The 27,515-nt window shown below is 48.9% G+C and overlaps 1 protein-coding gene across 23 annotated transcripts in view; it reads left to right on the top strand.

Annotated features, from left to right (window-relative positions):
• The window catches only part of WDR20 (WD repeat domain 20), a 53,373-nt gene extending 32,878 nt beyond the window's left edge, over positions 1-20,495 (top strand). For 2 of the 23 annotated variants that reach the window (XR_001350580.2, XM_023764064.1), the window contains exons 2-4: positions 3,187-3,221; positions 3,998-4,180; positions 17,835-20,495. Coding sequence is in view for 20 of the 23 variants with exons in the window: in XM_023764064.1 (XP_023619832.1) it covers positions 17,922-19,112 (1,191 nt within the window). In the remaining 3 variants the exon portion in view is untranslated. Of the gene's footprint in view, positions 1-3,186; positions 3,222-3,997; positions 4,181-8,083; positions 8,177-10,506; positions 10,540-15,469; positions 15,626-17,257; positions 17,442-17,834 lie in introns of those variants that run through there. The other 21 variants (XM_006100522.3, XM_023764063.1, XR_002832078.1 and 18 more) reach the window with 19 other exon arrangements.
• The last annotated feature ends 7,020 nt before the right edge of the window (positions 20,496-27,515 follow it).

Here is a 27,515-nt window from a genome sequence, read left to right as displayed (position 1 = left end):
TCTACTTTGTTTGGTTGTTTGTTAATGATCACCCGAAGCATATATTCCCCCCATTAATTTTTAGAGAGAGTGGAGGGCAGGGAGAAGCCAGAGAGAAACATAATGTGAGAGAGACCCATGACCGGCTGCCTCCACATGTGCCCCACCTAAGCCAGAGATCGAGCCTGCAACTGAGGTACGTGCTCTTGACTTGAAATGAACCTGCAACCCCTTCAGTCTGTGGCTGATGCTCCAACTACTGAGTCAAATCGGTCAGGGCTGAGTCTACTTTTGTGGCTTCTAGGAAAGTGGTCGTCAACCTTTCGGACCTCACGGACCACCAGTTGGTGACCGCTGCTCCCAAAGGTTTCCTTAAACCAGTGGTCGCCAACCTTTCTGATCTCATGGACCACCAGTGGTTGGCGACCGCTGTTCTAGGACACTGCTTCTCGCACCGGCGTTGAAGGACCAATTTTTAAAATTTCCAGTCTATCTGGACAGATTAAAAAATTTTATAAAATAAAAAAGGGATTGCCCAGCCAGTGTTGCTCAGTGGTTGAGCATCAACCTATGAACCAGGAGGTCAAGGTTTGATTCCTGGTCAGGGCATATGCCTGGGTTGTGGGCTCGATCCCCAGTGTGGGGCATGCAAGAGGCAGTTGATCAATGATTCTCTCTCATCATAGATGTTTCTATCTTTCTCCCCTCTCCCTTCCTCTCTGAAATAAATAAAAATATAAAAAAATAAGATAAAAAAGGGATTGATTACTAAGAAAAGAACCTAACTGAAAAAGACACACAGAATGCTCACTCTAATTTTTTATTATTAGATTCTTATTATTAGATTCAACAGATACAAAATTACTCTATCATACTGCTGTAAAAGTTTCTAAAGCTTATTCGCAACTTCTGAATTTAATTTTGATTGCAGACTGTTAAACTATGCATTGTCTGATTCATTTTGAAAGCAGTGATCTAGGAAGAGTTTGTTAAGCAAATTAGTAAACAGGATGTTTTTGGAATATTTACATGACTTAAGAGTAAAAAAGCCTTTCAGTTGACATTTAAAATACTTGAGGTGTTTATTCACAGATGATCTAATTACAGTGACATCTTTTCAGTAAGTTCCACATTAAGGATAGGGATGTAGAATAAATATGGGGTGGGCAAAAATAGGTTTACATTGTATAGAAAATAATACATAATCCTATATAATAAAACCCTAATATGCAAATCGACCAAACGGCAGAACAACCGGGAACGACTGGTCGCTATGATGCACACTGACCACCAGGGGCAGATGCTCAATGCAGGAGCTGCCCCCTGGTGATCAGTGCACTCCCACAGGGGGAGCACCGCTTAGCCAGAAACCGGGCTCACGGCTGGTGAGCACAGCTGTGGTGGTGAGAGCCTCTCCCACCTCTGTGGCAGCGCTAAGAATGTCCGACTGACAGCTTAGGCCTGCTCCCAGGGGACATCCCCTGAGGCTCACAGATTGCAAGAGAGCGCAGGCTGGTCTGAGGGATCCCCCTCCCGAGTGCACGAATTTCGTGCACTGCACCTCTAGTCGCATATAACAAAGAGGTAATATGAAAATTGACTGTCACACCCTCGCACAAGGTGGCCGGCAGGCGAGGGCAGTTGTGGGTGACCAGGTCAGCAGAGGAGGACAGTTGGGGGGGACCAGGCCTGCAGGGGAGGGCAGTTAGGGGTGACCAGGCTGGCAGGAAAGGGCAGTTAGGGGTGACTGGGCCTGCAGGAGAGGGAAGTTAGGGGCAACCAGGCTGGCAGGGGAGGGCGGTTAGGGGCAACCAGGCCAGCAGGGAGGGCAGTTGAGGGCAACCGGGCCGGCACGAGAGGGCAGTTGGGACAACAGGGCCAGCAGGGGAGGGCAGTTGGGGGCACCCAGGCTGGCAGGGGAGGGCAGTTGGGGGTGACTGGGCCTGCAGGGGAGGAAGGGCAGTTGGGGGGGACCAGGCCTGAGGGGAGAGCAGTTGGGGGCAACCAGGCTGGCAGGAGAGGGCAGTTGGGGGCGATTGGGCCGTCAGGGGAGCAGTTAGGCGTCAATCAGGCTGGCAGGCAGAAGTGGTTAGGGGCAATCAGGCAGGCAGGCAGGCAGGCAAGCGGTTGGGAGCCAGCAGTCCCGGATTGTGAGAGGGATGTCTGACTGTCGGTTTAGTCCCTGTGGGATCGGGCCTAAATCGGCAGTTGGACATCCCCCGAGCGGTCCCGGATTGGAGAGGGTGCAGGTTGGGCTGAGGGGACCCCCCCGTGCACCAGGCCTCTAGTTAATAAATAACAGACTAAACTTTTGTGTACTCACAACTGTAAACCTACTTTTGCCAACCCCTGTGAGCCAAAGAACTGAAGCTAGTGTGGCTATTATAAAGGATCCATAGGTTTAAACTAGTTGCGGTACTTGTAAAAATAGGTGCTTTTACTTGCTCTGTTGTTTCTGAGAGCCATTGTACATTCTTTTGCTCATTTCATTTGTTAGTATGTTTATTAATTTTTGGATTGCCTTTGATTTGATTTTTATATTTTAGCATATAATGTTAGATATATTCTTTTAGGGGAAAGGTTCCCTAAGCAAACATTTACTTACAAATTTTCAGAGTTATATATGCTGACATAGAGATCCTGTAATAATTTAATTTGTTCATATTTTGAATTTGAGTTTTGGCTCTAGCTACCTGAGCTCCCAGAGTACTCTTACCACTCAGGACTAGGCTTCTAAATGCTCAGGTTTTGAGTTTGCTCAAAGATGCCTGTGATTTTGAGGTCCTCTCTTATTTCTCAGTATTTTATTTGTTATCTGAAAAGTCAAACTCGAGAATGCTCGGTAAAGTGCACAGGCCTCTTTGGAAAGAGGATATCTTCAGAAGCTACACAGGGCAGGGGTGATTGGTAGAGAGCTGTGTGCCCCAGAGCAACGCACAGGCCCCAGTGGTATTTAAAGGTCGCAGTCAGCAGCGTAGTTTTCTCCACCTGTGGTTTTGGAACAAGAGTGGGAGGGGTGGGTTTCCTCTATGTCAGCCATAACAGCCCTGCGCATTGGGTTGCACAGGACATTGCTCACGAAGAAGAGAACCTGACTTAAAAGGAGGGAGGCACATTGGAAAGTCATATTTAGCCCAAGTCAGAGTCATTTGCCTTTACCTTTAGGGTGTGTGACTGTTTTCTCCCTGTCTCCTTTATGGTCAACAGACCTGGGTTCCAAATCCAGTCCTGCCACGTTCTAGGTAGGTATGGTGACCTTGGCTGAGTTATTTAACTTCCCAAAACTTGTTTTCTCATCTGTAAAGCGGGGGAATATTGTCTACTTAGAAGGATTATTGTTAGGATGAAAGATGATGCATGTTCTGCACTTGAGTGAGTATGGGCTCCATGGGTGACAGTTACCTGAGAGTGAAGGTGGGGGAAGGATGGGACCTGGTAAGGAATGCCTGCTTACAGCAGTGGTTCTCAAACCGGAGTGGAGCACGTTGGGATCACCCAGAGCCTTTAAATGCAGTTCTGGGCCCACCCTAGTGTCTGATCATTTGGTCTGGGTGGGCTTGAAAACTGGCATTTTGAGTGTTCAGGTGCTGCTGCTGCTCTCTGGTCTGGGGACCACACTGTGAGAATATGGGGCTGCAGGTGACTCACCCATGAGCATGGAGGGGCTGAGCTTTCATGTGGTTAGAGGCGCTCTGTTAGAAAATGCTTGAATGCATTTTGCAAATACTGAATTTAGTATCTCAAGGATTTTTCCTGAAGACCAGGAGTCTTAGTTAAATATATTTGAAGAAGAATAAGTTGTGAAAGTAACAGTTATAAGCATTTTATGAGTAGTCTAATAATGTCAAATTGGCTAAGGTATGTGAAAGTGCTTTGATAAAATGCTAAAATCTGAAAAAGTATTTTAAATACCTTTGTTTTTAAGATTGAACATCATAGTGGAGTATAAAATAGTATAACTTAGATTTCTCATCTCAATGTGCTGTTTACCGTATGTGTTTTTCTCTTTCTCCTCCAGGCTGCTGACTTGAGTAAACCAATAGATAAAAGGATATACAAAGGAACACAGCCTACTTGTCATGACTTCAACCACCTAACAGCCACAGCAGAAAGTGTCTCTCTCCTAGTGGGCTTTTCTGCAGGCCAAGTCCAGCTTATAGACCCAATCAAAAAAGAAACTAGCAAACTATTTAATGAGGAAGTAAGTAGTACCCTGTCTTAGCTGTTAAGAATCCCTTTAAGAATGTATATGTCCTTACCAAGGGGAGTGGGCCTTATTTTACACTTTTGAGCTAAGCCCATTTCTCTTTCTCTCAGTCCTACCTAGTCTCACCCAGTTTAAATGTGGTGAATGAACTTGTTGACTTTTGCCTGTTCTTCCCTGGGATAACGGTTTTGTGTGTGTTTTTTTGTGGAGCATGCTCAGGTGTCTGTAGCAGGTATTTTAAAACTCCATTATAATGGAGATAGGGGTAAGACTGTGACTTGATTTTTATAAATTAAATAAGAAAATGTAGAATTCCAGACCTTGTTCGCATGACCAGAAATTTTCATGCAGACCAAGGAGCTTGATGTTTAGCTAGGCAGCTTACATGGTACTAAAGCTTTGGTATGTATGTCTGACAGTCCTTTGGCTAAGGAGCAATTCTCTTGCTCTTGAAAATATTTGCTGCTAAATCACCTTTGACACAGTTAGAAATCCTGGCACTTAAAATTGGATCACACAACAGAGCTTTTGCCAGTGTTGTAGTATGTACTGGGGTTTCTAGTATCTTCAGTTTCATTCTGGAAGGAGCCGAGATATCTGAGCTGTCTGTTCAGGAACATATCAAGACTGTGAAACGTGGCAGGTAGAAGTTGCCAAATAGGTTATGTTTGTGAAAACTGTTGGAGTGGCTTTTTGGCCCTAAGAATTGCGATGTTCTCCCTCCGGTATTTCCTATGACTCTCCTAGCCCGTGGGAAAGATAGCGTAGGTTGGCCAATTTACAAGTCCTGGGTTCTCCTCTGTGTGTGACCTCAGCGCTGATCTGACAGGGTCAGGTTGAGTGGGATTCCTCTTCTCAGGAAGGACATGTGGTCTCCCACTGTCACATGATTTTTTAAAAAATATGTATTTTTATTGATTTGAGAGAGAGGGGGGGAAGGAAAGGGATAGAGATATGGAAACATCGATGAGAGAGAAATATTGATTGGCTGCCCACAACCCGGGCATGTGCCCTGACCTGACTGGGAATCGAACCAGTGACCTTTTGATGCATGGGTCAACGCTCAACCACTGAGCCACACTGGCCAGGCACTGATGCATGATCTTAACACCATTAATTTGGAACAGAAGCACATTATAGATTCTGGTTTTTAAGAAATAATTTTGTTTGGGGGAGAATATTCAACTTAACACATTGCAGTTAAAATTCTGATTCTTTTGCAGTCATTATGGTACAAGTTGCTCCTGGGTGGCTTTGCCAGTGGACTTGGTGAACTGATTTGAATCATGACATCTCCTCTTCTAGTTTCATCTGGGTTGACTGGAAACAAAAGTTGCCATCTGGACTGACAGATTGTAGAGGAAAAGTATTTAAGTCCATTTTCCACTAACAAAACTTAAGCAGAAAATTATTCAATTTACCTAGATATTTGACTAATATCATCTGAGGAAGTGATTTCTAAATTAGTTGATGATACTTAACTTTTTTGGTGGGGGAGAGTGGACACAAAACCATCCTTCTCTGCACTGTTGGTAGAAATTGTGAGGATTTGTTTGCATGGAGGTAGGAGCGTGTTACTGACGGGGAGGGGATTGGGACCATGTAAAGTGCTGTGGTAAAAAAGGTCAGGAGGCTGCTCTGGCCAAGGATGGCATGGAATGCCACTTAGAGGACAAGGGTTTGTGTGTCATCGATGGAGGGTGGAGCCAGAGACCACGGGTCTCTGGAGTCTCAGGGCCCTGAGAGCACGCAGGCATCAGCCAGGCCTGCCCCTCACTCTGGACACCTGGAAGTTGCAGGTTAGAAAGCACCTTCTTGCTCTTAGTGATCTAGGCATGAGTTACCTCATACTCTTTTCTAAATTTATCTTTATTGTTGAAAGTATTACAGGTGTCCCCTTTGTTCTTTTTCTTTTAAATTTTTATTTCAGAGAGGAAACCAGAGGGAGAGAGAGATAGAAACATCAGTGATGAAAGAGAATCGTTGATCAGCTGCCTTCTGCACCCCCCCCTCCCTACCCCCCACTAGGGATTGAATCTGCAAACCTGGGCATGTGCCCTGACTGGGAATCGAACACTGACCTCCTGGTTCATAGGTCAACGCTCAACCACTGAGCTATGCTGGCCGGGCACCTCACACTTTTTTTTAAATTAATCTTTATTGTTGAGATTATTACAGATGTCCATCTCCCCCCCAATAACTTCCCTCCACCCGGTTCCCACCCCACACCACCCCAGGCCCTCACCACCCTATTGTCTGTGTCCATAGGTAATGCATACATATGCATATAAGATGTTTGTCTAATCTCTTCCCGCACCCCCCCACATCCCCTTCCCTCTGAGAATCATCAGTCTGTTCCATTTCCATGCTCCTGATTCTATTCCATTCACCAGTTATTCTGTTCATCAAATTTTTTATTCATTTGATTTTTAGATTCAATTGTTGATAAATACGTATTTGTTGTCACTTTATTGTTCATATTTTTTATCTTTTTTCTTCTTCTTCCTCTTCTTAAAGAATACCCTTCAGCATTTCGTATAATATTGGTTTGGTGATGATGAACTCCTTAGCTTTTTCTTGTCTGTGAAGCTCTTTATCTGACCTTCAATTCTAAATGATAGCTTTGCTGGGTAGAGTAATCTTGGTTGTAGGTTCTTGCTATTCATCACTTTGAATATTTCTTGCCACTCCCTTCTGGCCTGCATAGTTTCTCCTCACACTCTTTTTGCATTTTGTTTGAAAAATGGCTATTCAAAGGCATGAACTATGTGTGATTAATGCCAACATGGCACTTCACCTCGAAGCTGAGCTTGATTGTCCTTCACAGTGAGGAAGCTCTCTGGCTGTGCGGGTGACATTTTCATCAGGTTTTGGTCGGGCTGTCTAAGAGCAAGGGTCGTCAGAGGTGTGTGTCTCAGAGAGCCCAGGTATGGGCTGGCACAGTCGTCATGCTTTGCAGGGGGATGACAGTCAGGGTTTATAGCAGTGATGGCGAACCTATGACACACGTGTCAGAGGTGACACACGAACTCATTTTTTTGGTTGATTTTTCTTTGTTAAATGGCATTTAAATATGTAAAATAAATATCAAAAATATAAATCTTTGTTTTACTATGGTTGCAAATATCAAAAAATTTCTATATGTGACACGGCACCAGAGTTAAGTTAGGGTTTTTCAAAATGCTGACACGCCGAGCTCAAAAGGTTCGCCATCACTGGTTTAGAGCGTTTTAGATGGCCTTTCTGTCCAGGGGCATGGGCCGTTGTCCCAATGTTTCAGATGAGGAACTTGTCAAAGGGAAGGTAAGTGAATTGTCCAGGTCAGGTACATCTTGGTGTTAGGGATAGAACTATAACTTAATTCCACAAGCTCGTACTGGTCATGGACAGTAAGCCCCACCACATATGGCTGCAGGAAGGGCAGGCCCTTGTCCTCTCAGGAGCGCCCAGTTTAGTAACATGGGCAGACAGTGTACTGCGCTATGTGTTATCCCAGTGTTAGGAACTTAGTACCAGGGATATGTGTTAACTGAATTCTTCAGTGTGTATCAAATATCATAAAATCAAATCAAAAGTTAGCTCGGTGGAAGAGGGCCAAGAAGGCTTCCAGAAGTGACATTGGATATCTGGGTCTTGACAGATGCAGAGGAGGTGAGAAAGGCCTTCAGAGCTGGATTAAACAACTTGGCATATGGAGGAACAGCGCCGAGCCCAGTGTGGCCAGGCCCCAGTTTGTGGGCCTCAGTGGCAGGAGTCTGAGCCAGGCAGATAAACTACAGCCAGACTGAAAAAGCCCTTTTGTGACATGCTAACCAATCTGGATATGACACTGGAGGCTGTGGGGGAAGCTTTGGGCTTTTACTCAAGGGAGTGACAGGATCAAATGTGTTTTTTTAGAGCTCTTGTCAGCACTTGTGGAAGGTGGATTGGAATGAAGAAAGAGAGAATGAAGGTAGCAAGACCAGTGAGGAGGCTCTAGTAACTGTCCAGGTGAGAGCTGAGGGCTTGAACTAGAGTTGTGGCCATTTTTTCATTCATTCGACAGACCTTGATTACCTACTATGTGCCTGGCACTGGGCCTACATTGGCAGATTTCTCTCTCATACACACACAGACACAAACACACAGCAAATGGTGACTTGTGATGTAAGTGGAGACAGTGGGCCTGAGAGAGAGAAAATGGAGGCCACTGTAAACGGGGAGGCAGAGAACATGTGCTTTCATCTCGGCCTCACATGAAAAGGAGGCCAGTCAGGTAAGGAACTGGAGGTAGAGTGCTCCTGCAGAAAGAAGAGCAGGTGAAGGCCCGGGAGTGGGGAAGAACTTGGGGCCCAGAGAACTGAGAGAGGATGGTGTACCTGGGGAGGGTGGTGCCAACTGAGGGCCTTACCCCTCGGGGTCTGGCCCAGGTCTGCGTCTTCACCTGTGCCGTGGGGTCCCATAGAAGGGAGCAGGAGCACGAGGCAGTCAGATGGCGATTTTGAAAATGACCCTGGCTGCTTCTTGGAAACCAAATCGGCGGGGGGCGGGATGAACAAATTGTGGGTTCCTGGAGATCCTGGATAAAAGGAAGGAGTCGGTGTTGGGGAATGGAAGGAGAGATCCAGTTCCATTCTGTACTTACTAAACCTGAGAGGCCAGTAGGTGGTTGCATACATCATCTAAAGCTCAAAACTAGAGGTAAAAATTTGGGAGTTGTCAGCATATAAATAGTAATCACATCCTTGAGATTAGAAGAAAGGTCTGTGAAGAAAGTTTAGTAAGAGCAACAACAGTGCCTGGACCAGGTCCTGATTGTACTCCGAGATTCTGGCCATCACATCATCCTGTCTCCAAAGGAGCTTTTAGCACAATCAGTTTATTACTGCGAATTTGCAGACTCAGCCCAGTGGCTCAGAATGTGGAGCCTGAGGCCGAGGCCTTGGGTTCAGACACCAGCCCTTCGCTGACTGCTTGCTGCTGTGGGCCTGTCACTGCAGCTCCTCTCAGCTGGAAAAGGGTAAGGACAGTGCCCGCCTGAGAGAGGGGTGCAGGTGAGATTTAGCAGAGGGCCTGGAGAGCGAGCCCTGGTGGGTACTCAGTCAATTCCAGGTAGAGAGGAAACTCAGAGCATCCATTCCCCAGGGGCTGGAAGGAACAGCTTCTTGGGAGGTGAGATACTGGCATTTTTGAAGGAGAAATAGCAATTTCCAGAATGAGAAGGTCAGAGCAGGGCAGCCAGGCAGAGAATCCACGTGCGGGAGACTGAGGATGGAGCTGCTTATCACAACTGCGGTATCTGTCACCACAAGTGCCCATTCTCCAGAGCATTTTCAGCCACTGCTCCACACGCATGGTGCACGCATGCCCCAGTGGTGATGATTCTGATTATTCTGATGTTGCCTCCTTTCTGGAGATGCCTGGTACATACAAATACACTACACACTTGGGTAGGGTGGATGGCATGGAATTGTAAATTCCATAAATCCACCTGAGATTAAAGGTAGATGAAAAGTTCTATGTGGCAATCAAGTAGATCTTAAAATGTGAGTTTTTCTCTATGAATTAAAAAAAATGATAAATGCCTCTAGAAACATTGGGGCCCAGAGAAGTACCAAGAAGAGGGAGAACATCACCTTTCACTCCCAGTGCTCACTGTTAACTTCATTTCTTTGTAAGACTAAGAGTCACACTGTCCAGATGCCGGTGCCTTCACCTCCCAGGCTGGCCTCTGACCTGTTCAGTTCAGTTCAATTTGCAGAGGTGAGTGCTCGCTGCTCCCAGGCCATTGCGGTCACACTGGAGACCCTGGCTGCTGGACCAGGGCCAGTGTGGAGGAAGGAAGTACCTGCTCCTTTCTGGCCTCCCTCAGGAGTGTTGGCCTCAGATCATTGGGCCCCTGAGTGGATTTTAAGTTTCTGTTTGTAGCACTTGTATATGTCGTGCCCTGGAAAGTGTCTGATGAGCCTCCTTTGAGACTGTTTTGGCACTTCCAATAAACTCCCAGAACATGGAGCCTCCCTTCATAATAAGAGCATTCAGCCTTGTGTGGAGCACCCCGAGGGATAAGGGGTTTACTTTTTATTACTAGTGGTTATGATGTATTGGGGAGGAGGAATTATAGGCACAGTTTCTATATGATGATACACTTAGCCTTGTTCATCTTTAAAAAAATTCTAATTATTTCAGGATTGTAGCCATAGAATAGTACTTCAAAGGATTTTGAAGTATATATTCATTATTGGATAATATGTAAAATCTAAAAAAAACTTGTCATCTTGGCTTCTTTCTCAACTGACCTGTAATAAGACCCTCTGTTCTTGATTTTCTCCTTGTCACAGGGCCGGCATGTTGAGTAGGCTCTTTAGATCAAGTCCAGTTGAAGGACACGGAGGAGGCCCTGACTCCTGGGCCCTGTTGGCAGCCCAAGGCTGTGAATTCACTCACTCTACCAGCTTCAGGCTCCTCCTGCGCCTGTGCCCGTGGAGGGGGAAGGGGGCCAGGTCTGGCCTTGGCCTTGCAACCTTCTGTCCAGTTCTGTCACAAAAGAGCGGTTCTGCGCATTCCTTAGTTTTGTTTTTGTTGTTGCTTTTTTTAATCAAAGGAAGGAAATGAACACATAACGATCTCAGAGTTTTAACATTGATAAAAATGACATCTGACCCTCTTCTCCTTGGCTTTGAAGTAGCCTTTCCTAGTGTCTCCTGAGGGAGCCATGCCTGCAGCCGCCCTTATTGTGGCTGCATTATGGCTTTTCCAGCAGCTGCTGTGGTTTTTGAATTGCTTGTTTAGTATTTTTGTTATAAATTAATATCTGCATTTTAAAATGCACACCCACTCCCTCAAAATAACTTTTTCCTGCTTGTCATGTTGATGGTAGTGAAATAAAAGATTAAGTGCTTTGGAAGCGTCATTTAGCAGCGATGCTTGAATCTGGCAACAGAATGATGTTTATTCTTGCTTCCTTTTTACTAGTTTAGTACAGTTAGAAAATCTTATCTGTTAATGCCTTTCAGAATGGTAGTTTGGGTGTGTGTTTGGTTTTCACTGGATTAATATAGGAAGTGGGACAGTTTTGTCGCCATTCAGATAGGGAGCGTGGGGGGCCTTTAGTGAAGACCTGGGAGAGTTTTGGGTGCGGGAACCCAGGGAAGAGATTCTGAAGAATCCAGATTTTGATTTTGTTTTTTTATGAAAGTGATTACAAAAATAGGCCTTGCAGCATTTTGGAATTTGACTCTCTTTATTAGAAAGTCGTTTCCTCACAGCAGCCTTAACTGCTCAGCCTCCCCTGCTGTTCCTCCAGCCCCTCCCTGTTCTCTCTGCTCCTTCCCATCAATGTCTTCCCTCCACTTCTCTCTTCTGATCCCTCCCTGGTGTCTTCCTGATCTCCAGACTTGCTGCCCTGTCCTGCCTGCCCAGAGCACTTTCTCTCTGAGCCTCAAGTCCTGTTCCCTGACCTAGGAAGATTTTCATGTCCAGAGCAGAGCATCTGCCTCTCAGCCCCACCCTCTCCTCATGGACCTTCTGGGTCCTTTCTCTGCTTTCCCTCTGCTTCCCTAATTTTTTTCCTTGTAAGTAGGATTTTATAGTTTCACACTCCTTTTCTTCCTTGGAGCTCTAGGATGTCACAGACCTGGCTCTCACTGTTCCTTGCCTTCCACTCATTTTCATTAGCTGCCTACTAGGTGAGAGCACTTGGATTTCTCCCAGCTTAGTCTCCCCTCCTCTTCATCCTTTTCTCTCACCACCTTCCCCGTCACTTAGGCTCAGAACCAATCACTTCTCACATGCCCACTTCATCCCCCACCTTCTACTCCACCCAGCCTAATCCATGCCTGCCACCCAGCGACTGGTCAAGTTTAATGTCCTCAGACAATTGTCATGGCCTCCTAACTGGTTCCTCCCCAACCCAGCCCATCTTCTATTCTGTGCAACTGCCGGATTTCACATTATTCTGGCATTTCCCTTTCTGGAACCTTGGTGCCCCACTGTCTGCAGCAGCACTGCCTGCAGAGTAGGGCGTCAGCCACTTAGGCAATTTAAACTTTTCTAATGGCCACAGCACAGTAAATCAGTAGAAGGTACGTGAGAATAAGATTTTATTTTATCCAATATATCCAAAATATTATTTCAACATATAGTGTAATCAGTATAAAGATATGAATACTCTAGTTTCCATAATTTCTAGTCTTAAGAATCCATTGTGTATTTACACTCACGGCACAGTTCACTCAGACCGGTCACATTTCAAGTGCTTGGGCAGCACAGCGCTTGAAGGTCACCGTCTGAGCCCCTTAGCCTGGGACCTGATGGCCCTGAGTCCCAGTTCACGATTTTAGGCCGAATTTCCTTAGGCCGAATTTCCTGCCCCTGCCCTGGTGCTCCAGCCAGAACAGGTGCTGTGCTTTCCTTTCTCCCAGTCCCCCCCCTCCCCCCACTCTTCTCTTCTCTCTCTGGGATGGCCAGTGCCTGCCTTGATCCCACCTCAGCATCCTTGTAGGTGCTGTTCCCTGTGCAAGGATGCTGTTCCCTGTATCCTCTCAGCCTGCTGTCTGCCATCCTCACTGTCCACGTACAGCCGCCCTCACTGCCACCGAAAGGCTTTTATGGGCTCTTCAGTTTGAGATTGAAATCACTAGAGTTCCTCCCTGCCCTCACTTTATTGCCGCCCCCGTCATTACCATCAGGTCTTGTATATTTCACTATCTTCTTATCCCACTTGAAGATAAATTCCATGCCAGAAGGGGTGTCTGTCTGTTTAATCAGTATGGATAATACAGCAGTGATACCTACCTTCCTATGGGGAAATGGATGCTCCTACTTACACTGCTGATGCTCCTACTTACACTGCTGATGGGAGTATTTGGCGATATCTATAAAAATTATAAACGCATATACCTTTTGACCCAGCTATTCCACTGGGACTTTACCCTGCAGGTATATTCATATCAGGTGTACCGGTTAATAATGCGGATTTTATAATCAAAGAAAACACGATAATTTCAAGAGAAACATCAAAAGTGCTTTATTCAAAGTAATGTCTATCGCTAGCTACACATTTCCCCCATCTTTCAGGTAATTTGTGGATACCGCCCCAATTGAACTTTTCTTGTTTTGAGGCAAACCATTCAGAGACCCAATTTTCCACTTCTTCGTATGTTTTGTAGTGCTGCTCAGAAAGTGCGTGTGCCATTGATCGGAACAAGTGGTAATCTGAAGGAGCAAGGTCTGGTGAATACAGCGGGTGGGTTAATACTTCCCAGGCAAGATCTTTTAATGTGTCTTTAACTGGTTTTGAAGTGTGTGATGGTGCGTCATCATGAAGCAAAATTACTTTGCTGTATCTTCTGCCCCATTCTGATCGTTTCACAATCAAAGCATGGTTCAAATTGATTATTTGTTGTCTGTAGCGATCAGTATTAACGGTGTCACCTGGTTTTAGAAGCTCATAATACACCACACCTTCCTGATCCCACCAAATGCAGAGCATTGTTTTCTATCTGAAGCGATTTTGGCCTTGCAGTCGATGTTGATGGTTGACCTGGATCAACCCATGATTTTGTGCATTTGGGATTCTCAAAATAAATCCACTTTTCATCACCAGTCACAATTGGATGCAAAAAGACTTTCTTTAGTGCCGCTGAATAACATTTTACTGATGACTTTTTGGTTTTCCATTTGTCTTTCGTTCAATTGACGTGGCACCCATTTTCCTTCCTTTAAAATCTTTCCCATTGCTTGTAAACGATCGGAAATTGTTTGCTGAGCAATGTTTAATCTTTCTGCAGGTTGTTTTTGAGTTTGACACACATCTTCATCCAATAATGCTTGTAATTGTTGGTCTTCAAACTTTTTCAGTTGACCTGGACGTTCTTTGTCTTTCACATAGAAATCATCACTTTTAAAGCATTAAACCAGCATACACAAGTATCTGGAAATGGAGCATGTTCACCATAAGCTTCCAGAAGTATACAGTAACTTTCAGCAGCACTTTTCTTTAAAATAAAGTAATGAATTAAAACTTCCCGCAAATGCTCTTTTTTTGGCACAAAATTTGACATTTTTAAGCATAAAAATATCTATGATGTTAACACCTTCAGAAAATTTTACATATGAAGTTTTGAAGCTGTTGTCAATACAACAAAATAGCATACATATCAAATCACATATATATCAACATATGTGTAACTCCATCTATTGAAAAAAATCCACATTATTAACCAGTACACCTGGTACATGTGAAAATTGCCCTATGTACAAGGGTGTTATTGCTACACTACAGGCCCGGTGCATGAATTCATGCACAAGTGGGGTCCCTCGGCCTGGCCTGCAGGATCGGGCCGAAACCGGCTCTCTGACATCCCCCCGAAGGGTCCCGGAATGTGAGAAAGCACAGGCCAGGCTGAGGGACCCCACCGGTGCACAATTGGGGCCGGGCGGGATGCAGGAGGTTGACCAGCCAGGGAGGGACCGCGGGAGGGCTCCAGGGTGAGTCCGGCCAGTCACGTTCAGTCCTGATCGGCTGGACCCCAGCAGCAAGCTAACCTATCGATTGGAGCGTCTGCCCCCTGGTGGACAGTGCACATCATAGCGACTGGTCGACCGGTCGACTGTCTGCCTCCTGGTGGTCAGTGCACGTCATAGTGAGCAGTGGAGCGGCCTTAGCATATCATTAGCATATTATGCTTTGGATTGGTTGAACGGATGACTGGACACTTAGCATATTAGGTTTTTATTATATACTAGAGGCCCAGTGTGCATGAAATTGTGCGCGGTTAAGGTCCCTAGGCCTAGCCTATCCTCCGTCGCATGGCTCTGCCGCCCTGCGATGCTATGTGAAGCTCCCTGCCCCGGGATGCTCTGCAATGCTCGTGGCCCCTCAACTGCTCTGCGAGGCTCTCCCCGCTCCTCGACTGCTCCGCGAAGCTTGCCGCTGGACGCTCCATGAAACTCCCCCCACCCTGCGACTATTCTGCGAAATTCCCCACCCCGCAACTGCTTCTAGAAACTGCTCCGCTAAGCTTACGGCCACCCCGCGAAGCAGCCCGCCACTGCCGCTCAACAGTCCCCAGTCCTGCCCCACCGCCTGCCCCCCCCCTGGTGGGGAGCGGCTCAGGGGCCAGGGGCAGGGGGAACCGAGAGGTGCTCCATGCACTTCATGGTGACTGGGTTGCCTGTTCGGTCATGACGGCACTTAGCTCTTTATATATGTTAGCAGGATAAATGCCTGTCAGCCAGGGACTCTTACTCATGTAATTGCATACTCTGCAGCGTGAAAAAGCTGTTTTTGTGCCCATGCAGACAGATGTGCGGAAGTCTCTGGAAGAGAAGGCAGGGGTGCAGACCGTGCATGGTGTGTTCTGGCATGAAAAACGAAGGTGCGTGGGTTCATATCCTTGTCCACGCATGAGGGCACTGGACAGAGAAGCGAGAAGCTGCTAGGAGTGACAGGCCGATGTGAGTGAGGCTCCTACTGTACGTTTTATATGAATTATGAATGTATTATCTAATAAAGAAATGAAAGCTAGCCTTGCAGGCTATTATAAGGACTAAAGAGCATGTACAGAGCGCGGGCCTGGGCCTGGCATGCACAGTAGGTTCTCCATACTTGTCCCTGTGTTTGAGCACACAAACAGGCAGAGTTGGACCCGTGGTCATTTTACTGTTTCGGTTTGCAGTTGCTTAAACTGGCATGCCTGATGCACAAGTGCTGGAGTGTGCACAGGTGCCCACAGGACACGGAATGTGGGCTCAGGTTTTTGTCCGTGAGGTACAGAGACATGTCCATGTACAGTAGTCGCAGTGAGCTCCTTAATATGGAACGAAGCCCTTCACTATGCTTGTCATCCCAGTAGCACCTAGTTTATGATGGGGCTGTAGCTACCCTTCATACCTCAGAGTTGCATGGTTCTTACTTGACAGTATTGTAATTTAGAGTTCTAATGGAATTATGTTGTGTTTGTTTAAGACAAGAGTAAAATCTTCTCCTAACCATAGTGCTAGAAGTTGTTATGTCTGTCCTTAGCCCTGGCTGGTTTGGCTCATTGGTTAGAGTATGGGCCCCAGATTGAAGGTGGAGGGTTCCATTCCAGGTTAAGGTGCACGTGTATGAGGCTATCAGCCTCTCTCTCTCTCTCTCTCTCTCTCTCTCTCTCTCTCTTTCTCTCTCTCTCTCTCCTTCCCTTCTCCTCCTCCTCTCTCCCTCTCTTCCCTCCCCTCCACTCTCTCTAGAAATCAATGGACAAAATATGCTCTGTGAGGATTAAAAAAAAAGTTGCACTTGTGATGGAGGGACAGTAGCGTGATCGTGGGAAAACAGGTTTGACTTGGTTGTGGTGACATGGGAGGTGCTGGGCCGCCTGACCAAGCCACCCATGGGGGGTGAGAAGTGGCCACCCTTAGACTTTGGACTAGCAGGCCAGTCACCTTTATGGGGTCAGGAATGCTGGAGCAGCCTGGGCCTGATGGGAACAGCAAGGTCTGGCCTGGCCTTGCAAGTTCTCTGTGACCTCGTGTGGATGAAATGGTGACAGGCTTGTGGGAGCCCTGCCGGAGCAGCACTGGCTCTTAGGCCGCATGGTTCATTAATCTCCTTGAAAACCTCAGGTTTTTAATTTTCTGTAAAAGTGCAGCACACACAGCAGGCTGATGAGGGAGAAGGTGCCCTGCTCTTGGCAGGGTTCAGGGGTCCCAGCCAGCGAGGTGAAGGCACCAGTTGCTAGAGGGGTGGCTTCAGAGGGTGTTTGGCAATAGGAGTCTGAGAACTTGGGGACTTCCGGATTGTTGCTGCTGATGTGATTTGGGGCAGAGCCACCCTGTGGGGGCTGCTGGGCCTATGGCCTCCAGGTCTGCAGGCAGGGAAGGTGCTGTGCCTTCGGGTGGATTTTACTTTTGGCCTTTTCTTGGTTTGAGAGGCAAGACTCTCCTAATCTGTGCCTGTTAAAGGAATGGTTGGTTAGTGGACCAGTAGTAAGCAGAGAGTAGAGGGGCCGTGATCGGGCCCATACTCTTGAACTAGTCACCTACCTGTCCTTTTTTTTTCCCTTTAAATTCTTTATTACCTGTTTCTTAAACACCACCGTGTTCCAGAGGAGATGTGGAAGGATTGCCTGTAAAGGGACTCACAGGACAGCGGCCCCAAGGAGGAAATCTCTGCTCCAGGGCCGCGGTGGAGCCGGGGTGTGTGTGTTGAAATCCTGTGTGCTGCTGGCAGGGGCCTCCCCACCTGGGAACAGCTCAAGCAGGGGCAGGTGTAGTCCGCTCATGACTGACGGTGAGCTAAAACTCGAGGCCAGCACTGCGAGGTTCCCTGGGTCCTCACAGAGGACGCTGTGTAGGTGCAGTGACTCATAGATCAGACTCTCCTAGTGGGAGAAATGTCAAGTGCTCAGGGGCTGTCCCTCTCCGGTGTGTCCCAGCGCCTGGCACAGTGACTGCTGAATAACCAGCTCCCTCTGTGAAGGCCAGTGGCCTCACACCCAAGTGCAGTTCTAGAAAGTCATTGTTCAAGCGGCCAGAATGCTCTTCACGGGCCTGGTCGGCCACGGGAGAGTGTGACATGCCCGGGTGACTTGTCCCTTGTCACCGAGCAGCAGACAGCTTTCTTGCTGGAACATAGACCGTTAAGCTCCCCATTGTGATAACGTGTTCTCCTTTGTCTTCACAGAGACTAATAGACAAGTCACGAGTAACCTGTGTCAAATGGGTTCCCGGTTCGGAAAGCCTTTTCCTAGTAGCCCATTCGAGTGGGAACATGTACCTGTATAATGTGGAGCACTCTTGTGGCACCACAGCCCCCCACTACCAGCTCCTGAAGCAGGGCGAGAGCTTCGCCGTGCACACTTGCAAGAGCAAATCCACGAGGAACCCTCTCCTCAAGTGGACGGTGGGCGAGGGGGCCCTCAACGAGTTTGCTTTCTCCCCAGATGGCAAGTTCTTGGCGTGCGTGAGCCAGGACGGGTTTCTGCGGGTGTTCAACTTTGACTCTGTGGAGCTGCACGGCACCATGAAAAGCTACTTTGGAGGCTTGCTGTGCGTGTGCTGGAGCCCGGACGGCAAGTACATCGTCACGGGGGGCGAGGATGATCTGGTGACAGTCTGGTCTTTTGTAGACGGCCGAGTGATAGCTCGAGGCCACGGGCACAAGTCCTGGGTCAGCGTGGTGGCGTTTGACCCCTACACCACGAGTGTAGAAGAAAGCGACCCTATGGAGTTCAGTGGCAGTGACGAGGACTTCCAGGACCTGCTCCACTTTGGCAGAGACCGAGCAAACAGTACCCAGTCCAGGCTGTCCAAGCGGAATTCCACGGAGAGCCGCCCCGTCAGTGTCACGTATCGGTTTGGCTCTGTGGGCCAGGACACGCAGCTCTGCTTGTGGGACCTCACGGAAGATATCCTTTTCCCTCACCAGCCCCTCTCCAGGGCACGGACACACACAAATGTCATGAATGCCACAAGCCCTCCAGCCGGGAGCACTGGGAACAGCGTCTCGACGCCTGGCAGCTCTGCGCCCCCCCCTCTACCGCGGTCCAATAGCCTCCCACATTCCACTGTCTCCAACGCCGGCAGCAAGAGCAACGTCGCCGATGGGGCCATCGCGTCTGGGGTCAGCAAATTCGCAACACTCTCCCTACACGATCGGAAGGACCGGCACCACGAGAAAGATCACAAGCGAAACCATAGCATGGGACACATTTCTAGCAAGAGCAGTGACAAACTGAACCTAGTTACCAAAACCAAAACGGACCCAGCTAAAACTCTGGGCACGCCCCTGTGTCCTCGAATGGAAGACGTTCCCTTGTTAGAGCCGCTCATCTGTAAAAAGATAGCACACGAAAGGCTGACTGTGTTGATTTTTCTTGAAGACTGTGTAGTCACTGCTTGTCAGGAGGGGTTTGTTTGCACATGGGGAAGGCCTGGGAAAGTGGTAAGTTTGAATCCTTAACGCTGCACCAGACCGAGAACTTGAGTAGGTAGTGATTTTTTTCCTTGTGGGAGGGGTGGGTGTACAATGAATGAATGACACTTCTTAATGTAAATCTAAATGCATCAGAGCCATACTTTTGGATACTGCATGCCATGTAATTCTGAATCATTTGATAATTCACCTTAGAACGTTTAAAAAATATAATCAAACTAATTGCCAGCCAAGTCCGTCACCCTCCTGGGAGTATATAGAGTCCCAAGGTGAGCGTTCCTGTCTTAGACTATTTCGATTTTAGGAAAATCATGACAGTGTGGGGAAACAATGAATTAAAAAGCTAAAATTAAAATTTCTGCTTTAACTGGAATATTTTTGCTTAACTACTCAATTAGAAAATTGTACACCTGATCAGAGCGTGTTCAGCACGGACGGCCACTGACTGTCATTTATAGTCCAGTTTTTTATCTTAATCATAAAATGTTTAGGAATCTATGAAATTTAACTTTAGGAACAAAGCGTTCAGCAGGGTTGATTGATATTATTTTTACATTGTTCTGGCAATCCACAGAAAGAGAAGAGCCTTAATTTTTAAAACCCATTTTAGTCATTTTATGACAATTAAAATTGTTTAATAAACATCTTTTTTCAAAGAAGCAGTTTGTACCACTTTGATTGAGATTCTGTGCACTAAATAAAATACCCACGTTCCTCAAGCCTGGGCGGTTCCTGTGAACTGCGGGCCGAGGTTGCCCACCGCACGTGTCGGAAGTGCCTCTAGCCACGGAAGCCAAGACCTTTTCTGTCCAGTGCGCTTTTGCTTGTTTTTTTCCCAACAAGAAAAAAGAGGTTTCATTTTCTTTTGTTTTGGGGCGGGTTTTGTTTTGTTTTTATTTCTTGGGGGTTTTTTTTTTGGTCACGAAGGCTCACGATTGTAGGCCCTGGGCAGCCTCTTTAGCTTTGTTTTGTACAAACTGACAGACCCTCCCCATCCCATTCACACCCCCCCACCCCCCGTGGTCCGGGTTTGGTTTTCACCTAGAGGGGAAGTCCAACTACAGAGTGCCCCCTTATTGTCGGATGGTGGTCCTTCCAGGGTCATTCTTGGGATGCTGATACTAGCCTGGCCCTCAGGCTTCCACCCCAGCACCTCACCCTGGGCCCAGGTGCCCACTGGATGGACCCGCTGCTCCCGTGGGAAATTGCAGTGTTTGGTTCTGAGTCCCTATGACCCTTCTCAGCTGTGTAGGAGTTTCAAATCCCAGCTTTCACACGATGCGATGGTTCTTTGAACTCTGTGTTTTATGTCAAGATGACGATTATCTGGTTTGTTAACTTATTTTGGTCATTTAGGTTTGTTCTATTTTGCACACTTTTGTAATTAAATATAGCGATGCTGATAACATATGCTGGTTTGAGTAGTGAATGCCATTCAGCGAAGTGAAGATCTGGATGTTCAGCTCTCTGATGTGTGAGGCTCTGTGCGCTCTCAGTGTGCCCTCCCCGGAAGGCCCACCCACACCACCCGCCATGCTCCATAATGCGAGTGGTGTCTGTCACTTGTGGTCGCAGTGGCCGAGTTCTGCTACAGGAGGTCCAGGGTGGCCTTCAAGGGGCACCTCCTCCATTGATGCATTACAGCCCGTGAGAATGATGACATGCTCTCTACCGACTGTTAGACATGGCCCTTTGTTCCTAAATGTTCATGTTCTAAGGTAGCGGCCCATGAACCATCAACTTCGGAGTCTGCCAGATGGAGAGATTAAGAACCAACACTCCATGTGCAGTTTTATGTTCCTACCTAGTTTTAGAAATTCCATTTCAAAGGCTTCTGAGGCATTGAGAAGTTTCAAAACCCAGGACTTTGCCTAAGTGGAGAGTGGCTGCTCCCAGGTGAGTGGCCTTTATGGGGAAGGTTACGATGCCCTTGCAGTTCTCTTGCACTGCTCACTGCATGACTCACACTTGACACTGGACGCTTTCTGGTTCTTCCTGCCCTTCAGCATCCTCAGCTGCACCGGCTGCAGTAAAGGAGGGGCTGCTGGTGCACTGACAGGTGACCTACCTAAGAGACACTTGAGTGAGGGTAAGAGGAGGATATTGTTCCTTTTAAAAACTCTAAAATGTGCTCACAGGAGCCAGTGGTGCCTGTCTCTTCCACCCCTCACCCTGCCAGGCTCCTGTCCATTTCTCGTTCTTCCAGTTTCTGCTGGTGTGGGGATCCTATCTGCCTGTCTGGGAGGCTGCCTGGGGCCCCTGCTGGGTGTCAGGTGCTGGGGAGGCGCAGGCTTCCGCTCCTCTGACACCTGCCCCCTCTTTGACAGCCAGCAGAGCCCCTCTCCTGCAGGCGGGAGGACCAGCTTGAGGAGAAGAGGGTGCTGCACAGGGCATTCCCCTCAGACTGGGCCGGTACTGGCTCCTGTGGACCTGGGTGGGACAAGAGGGGCAGGAGGGGAGGGGACTGGAGTGGTGGGTCCTGACCGGGTGGATGAGGCACTAAGAGAAATCTGGGGAGTTTTTCATAGTTTTCTCTCCCAAATTTGAACTTCCTCAGTGAAATTTGTCAATTTCCAGCTTAAACATTGTCTTGAGCAGGAAAGTCCTTTCTCAACCTGCCCTCTGCAATAAAAGCCATGGGCAAGAGGAGGCGTTCCCACTCTGTCAGCAAGCTCCTCTGGAGAGCAGGGACACAAGTAAGGCCCAGAGGCTCCAGCTGGCTCCCTCCTGGCCAGCCGGCCAGCCTTCGCTGAGGCAGCTCTGGCCCTACTGATGGGGCAGGGCAGGATGATTCAAAATCCCCCGAGGGCTAGAGACACAGCCTAAGGAAAGCCTTGCCTTGTTTTAAAAGCAAGTGTGTAAGAGGGAATAGGCAGCCACTTTTAAATAACCAGTAACTTTAGGTTCTAAATTTACATAAATAGTGGTTAAGAATCTTAATTTTGTCTTTTGTGCCAAGTGAACCTTCTGGCATTTTTGAGTGTTCTCCTGTGAGCCATTGGCTTGGGACTAAGAAGAGGAAATGCCTTAGGATAGATAGCGGGATGGACGAGTGGAAAGACCAATAAGTCACAGCAGAGATTATTGTCTCAGACATTCAGAAACCATAAGGAGCCCCATGGCACTTCCCAGGTCCTGGAGGCACGTGTGGCTCCGGCCAAGTCCCAGATGGCTGGTAGCCAGGAAGCCATTTCTCCCTCATTCCTCCACTTCCAGGGTTGCATCTTGAATTTGTAAGAAATTGTCAAGTTTCGAATTCATACTGCTTTATCAGGTGGCTGTGCCTGTGTACAAGGGTCACGTCACCTCTTGCCTGGGAGGGAGACGTGATCTGTTTGTTAAGGAAGCTCAAGGGGTGAGGGGGCAGCCACAGGGTCAGGGAGGGCGTGGGAACCGGGTGCCCCGTGTTGTGTTTCTGACTGCCTGAGAAAGCGCTAAAAGCAGAGTTCGACTTGGGGTTTTGCAGGAAAGATGCGGGAGAGCTTGGCCATGGGGACCGGTGTGTGGGTGGACCAGCGGAAGCAGCGGGCCTTGTGTCCACAGTGGGGGTTTCCTTCCTCATCCCGGATCCTCTGTGTGCCCGGGTGTGACCCGGGGCCGAGTGGCACGCCTGCCATCATGGGCTCAGCAGTCTGGGAAGTGGAGGCCAGGACTGCAGAGAAAAGCACTTGTATTCAGCTGTTCCCCTCCAAACCCAGAGCCCAGCTCCCACGTGGGAACACGCCCCTTGTGGAGGAAGCCGTCCACAGGCATTGACTTCATCCGTCGCTGCATCTGTTACATGATGTTTGTGTCATAAATTGCTGTCTCTCCATTGAAAAGTGTAAAAGTTTTTGCATATTTTATTTCTGTATACCTAAGTTTATTAAAGATTATGTTAGGTGACACTGTATAAAATTGTATGAATATTTATTTTTAGTGAAAATCAAAAGTAAAATTTGTTTGTATTTCCTTTTTTTATATTTTCATCTAATTTCTTGACAACTTGAATAAATTTCACAAAGAGCCTTCCTAACATGAAATGCTGGTAAATTCAGTTCTTCACTGTTGCAGTAATGAATGGCGCTTTAGAATCAGTGTTGTTACTTTATCATTTTAAGAAAACCATGTTCGTGTCCCTGCCTTGGTTTTCGCTGTCCCCATCTCACCGTGACAGCGAGAGACTGACGCACTGGACGTTCGGAAGGACTGCGGGGTTGCCTTTGGGACTGACGTTGAATAAATGTGTGAATGAATTATAAATGTAGATAATTTTCCCTGTCACTTTGACAGCTAAGCTTTATAAAACCTCAATGACCATGCTGTAAAAGTAAGGGCCTCGGTAATGTGTGTGGGCCAAGCGGACACAGGAATGGCTACCTCGTCACTGCTGCTGTTTCTCATGACTAGAAACTTTGTTCCGAGTATCAGAGGTCGTGGGTGTCCTATGTGGGGAAGGACGGTGGACTGACCTCAGCCAGCTGTGGAGCAGGCCCGCTTCAGGACACAGGTCGTCCTGGGCCGCCAACGCCGTGCTGAGCACAGAGGTCGGCCCCCAGCACTCTATTCAGCGCCCCCTCGCCCCCTCCGCCAGCAGCGGGGAGAGTGGGGGAACCTGGCTGCTGCTGCAGGAGCGCTTTTCCTGGGAGAGTGCAGTTCCCTCAAGGCTCTGGAACCAAACGCTGGAGTTGTCCTGCCTGAGGCTGCAGCACAGGAAGAGCTTCCTGTAGGGGAAGAAGGAGCCGTTTGTGGTGTGCTGCTGTGAAAGGTCCCTCCGGTCAGGTGATCTGAGCAGCACCCTGGCACCTCTGTCTCTGAGCGCTTCAAGGCAAGAGGCCCAGGCATAGACTGCTGGTCCCCAGAGGGCGGGGGAGGTAAAGGTGAGATGGCCCCTGGTCAGGGCCTGGTGCCCCCATCGTCTTGTCAAGTCCCTGCTGTGTCCTGAGATGCCTGGGCCTGGAGCACAGCTGGCAAGGCTGCTGGCAGGGAGCTCCCTGCTGTCTGCCTCCCCTCCAGGTGGGCGGCCTCCTCTCAGCGGCTCCAGAGGCTTCCTGCCACTGTCCTCCGGGCCTTCAGCGCTCCTGCCTTCAACTCCAAGCTGCCAGGCGCGGCCAGACATTGCGCCCTCGGAGTGCCCTGCTCGGACCCCCTACCACAGGAGCAGGTACCATTCCTTGGCACGGAGTCGGTTGTGAGCCCTTCACACTGCTAGGTCTGCAGCAAGTTCAGAAGGACACACACTTTCTATCCTTAAAAATCGTTTGTACTAGTTATATAACTAGAAAAATATAAGCCCATTCTCCCATGTGTGGCTGCCTGTCGATAAAACAGCTGGCTCTGGACCTGTGCATCTCCTGAAAGAGGCCCTTAGTGTCGGCCTCGAAACCAGCCTCTCCGTGGTTTCGGGTGGAGGCCAGCCTGGGACTCCGGAAGGGCCTCGAGTTAGGAAGGCTTTTAGAGGACCCAGGAGGGGTTCATCCCTCCTGCCCGCTGAGCAGAGAGGTTTCAGAGCCATACTTGGCTACACGGTTCTCAGAGGGTACAAAGAATTTGAATGAGCCCGGCCGGTGTGGCTCAGTGGTTGAGCGTAGACCCATGAACCAAGAGGTCATGGTTCAATTCCCAGTTAAGGCACGTACCCGGGCTGTGGGCTCAATCCCCAGTACGGGGTTTGCAGGAGGCAGCCCATCAATGATTCTCATCTTCGATGTTTCCATCTCTCCCTCTCCCTCTCTAAAAATCAATAAAAACATTTTTAAATAAATACAGACATAAAAATAAGTGCTGCTAAACTCTGTCAATGGAGGGGCCTGCCTCTGAGGGGCGGGGCGTGCAGTACTCTGGGGCCCTGAGCTGTGGCCCTTGGGGAAAGGTGGGGAAGGGCCCCCCTGACAGGTGCCCCTCACCTTAAGGCCAGTGATGTCCCAAGGAACCCAGGCCCTGAGAGCCCACATTGTCCCCCAGCCAACTGGTCCAAAATCCAGGCAGAGCTGGGTTCCGTGGGTTCTGGTTCCAACCAGGCAGGAATGTAAGGATCTGGACAGAATTCAATAGGCAAACGTGGCGGATCTGTTACAACACTGGCTCCTAACCAGCAGGAGTCTGTTCCAGTGGCGTCAGACTGCGGAGAGGTGAGTGGCTGGGACCCTCCGAGGGCCCTGGGTGCTGGATTAATGTAACCTGCTTTGTTTGCAGGGTTTATCGTCATCCCCAAATCAGGCCACTTCCCCAGGTGGAACTGTAGTGTAGCGACCTACTACTGCTCAGAAACTCTCACCCAGACCGGGTCTCGAGGGAGTATGATGATGCAGGAGCTACGAGCTGCACTTCAGCCACGCGTGGGAGGCGGATGTCACCCAAATCATGAGGGGAAGAGTCACTCAGAGCAGGGCTCTCGGCAGGGTGCTCGCTGCGCATCCGAGGAGGTGCTTTCTATTTTAAATCATTCTTTGGGGGCTGGGTAAAAAATGAGAAATGAGCCCTGGCCAGTGTATCCCAGTGGTTAGAGTGTTGGCTCCAGCACCCAAGGGTCACAGGTTTGATTCCCGGCCAAGGGTACATACCTGGGTCACAGGTTGGATCCCCAGCCCAGGTTGGGGCACAAAGCAATGTGTGTCTCTCACATGGATGTTTCTCTCTCCACCCCCCACGGTCCATGTCCCCCCCCCCCCCAAATGCCCCCATCCCTTCCACTCTTTCTAAAAATCAATGGATAAAATATCCTCAGGTGAAGATTAACCAAAAAAATAAATAGTAAGTGAAGTTTTCCTGCTTTTTACTTTAAGATTCAATGTAATTAAAATCTCACGTATATGTGAAATATATACATGTACACACAGTATAAAAACCCAACTGTTACAACTGGTACTTGTCTCCTTTTGCAGTCAGCAGCAGTCGGGCTGTCTGCTTCGGCCCCAGCTGTCCCCTCCGGCTGAGCTCAGGAGGCCCCTGCACTCGGCAGGTGCTCAGCAGACGTGTGGAGTGAGCGAGTTCGACAGGATGGGGGTCGAGGACGTTTGAGACTTCTCCCCTTCTAGAGTTCTGTGGTGACAAGTCAAGTGCTTTGGGAGCCATTTAACAGCATTGCCCAGAAAGGCTTCAATGGCCTCGCCGTCCACAAGCTTTCCAGTTTGGAGGGCAGACCTTGCCAGGGCTCTGGCGGCAGCCGAGGGGGCCTCTTGTGCCCTAAGCCCTGGCCGGCACCTGCCCACGTGGGGCCCGCAGACAGGCACAGCGCCGGAGCCACTTCAGCTGCCCGGAGACTGGCTGCCCAGACAAGAGCAGGTGGGTGCGCGCGCCCACCACACAGGAAGCCCAGCTCTCCAGTCTGCGGGAACGTGGAAGTTTCCTTGTGCACTGATGTTCAAGCCCTGCCGTGGGCCAGGGAGCCACACTGCCCCTCCATGGAGGCAGGCTTGTGGGGACGTGCCCCTCGGGGCCTGGGGGGCTTCAGAGCTTGTTTATTCAAGAGGCCAAAGGGAACCTAAAGGGCCTTATTTGGTGGACAGCTCTCATCCTTCTTGGGCCTGGCCTGCCCGGAGCGCCCCAGCCCACTGTCCCCCCTGGGCGGCGACTGTTCCAGAGTCAGGGCTGTGGGTTCCCGAGAAGCAGTATCCACAGAGTTTGCTCTCAGAAAGGTACACAGAAAACCTTTTCAAATTGGATATACTTAAAGGGGGTAACAGTTTTCCTAAACCCAAATACCTGTTAGTTCTTAAATGTGCGCTGAGAGCCTCTTTGGGACTCAGTGTGGGCCCGCCCACCTTGCAGGTCCCTCCCTCTTCAGCCTTAGCACCTGCTCACGCCTCTGGCACATCTCCCTGGCCCTTCCTCGCTGGGCCCAGCACCTCCTGTTTCTGGCCTCCTGCCTGTCTGTGAAACTGTCTCCGCTCCCACATGACCCAGAACTCCGCCCTTCCGCCCAGGGCCACGCCCACCGCGCCGTCCCTGAAGCCGCTGTGGTCTCCAGTGGTCTAAAAAGAAGCTCTTTCCAAACCTTCCCAAGTGAATGTCACCCAGCTCTGAATGTCACTGTTAAGCCTTAAACCTGTCCTCCCTGGGTAGGCATCTCTGCTCACATGGCCCCACCTGTGTCCATGCTCATGCCCTTCCTCTGCCACGAGCCTGTAAAATACTGATTCTAACCTGCCCCTCCTGTGGCTGCCACGCTCACCCTCCAGCCCAGCTGTGCTGTCACTGGTTCTGCTTCATAAGCTGTGAGTTGGTAGCCACAGGGGAGCTCAGAGGGTGTCAGATCTGTCTTAAAAGAGGGAACAGGAAGATGAAAAATGAGCTCAAGAAATTTGCTTTAAATGTGAGTTGGAGAAGATGAGAAGAAGGAACACTCAATGATTAGGTTACAATGACCAAAACGGGGGCTCCACAGGGTCTTTGCTCTGCCGGCGGCCGGGCCCACACCCTGCCCTCCAGCACCAGGGCATCTCTGCAGCA

The sequence above is a fragment of the Myotis lucifugus genome, unplaced genomic scaffold, assembly GCF_000147115.1.
Source record: "Myotis lucifugus unplaced genomic scaffold, Myoluc2.0 scaffold_316, whole genome shotgun sequence".
In the NCBI taxonomy this organism is placed as follows: Eukaryota; Metazoa; Chordata; class Mammalia; order Chiroptera; family Vespertilionidae; genus Myotis; species Myotis lucifugus.
This window is presented reverse-complemented; position numbering and strand designations above follow the sequence as displayed.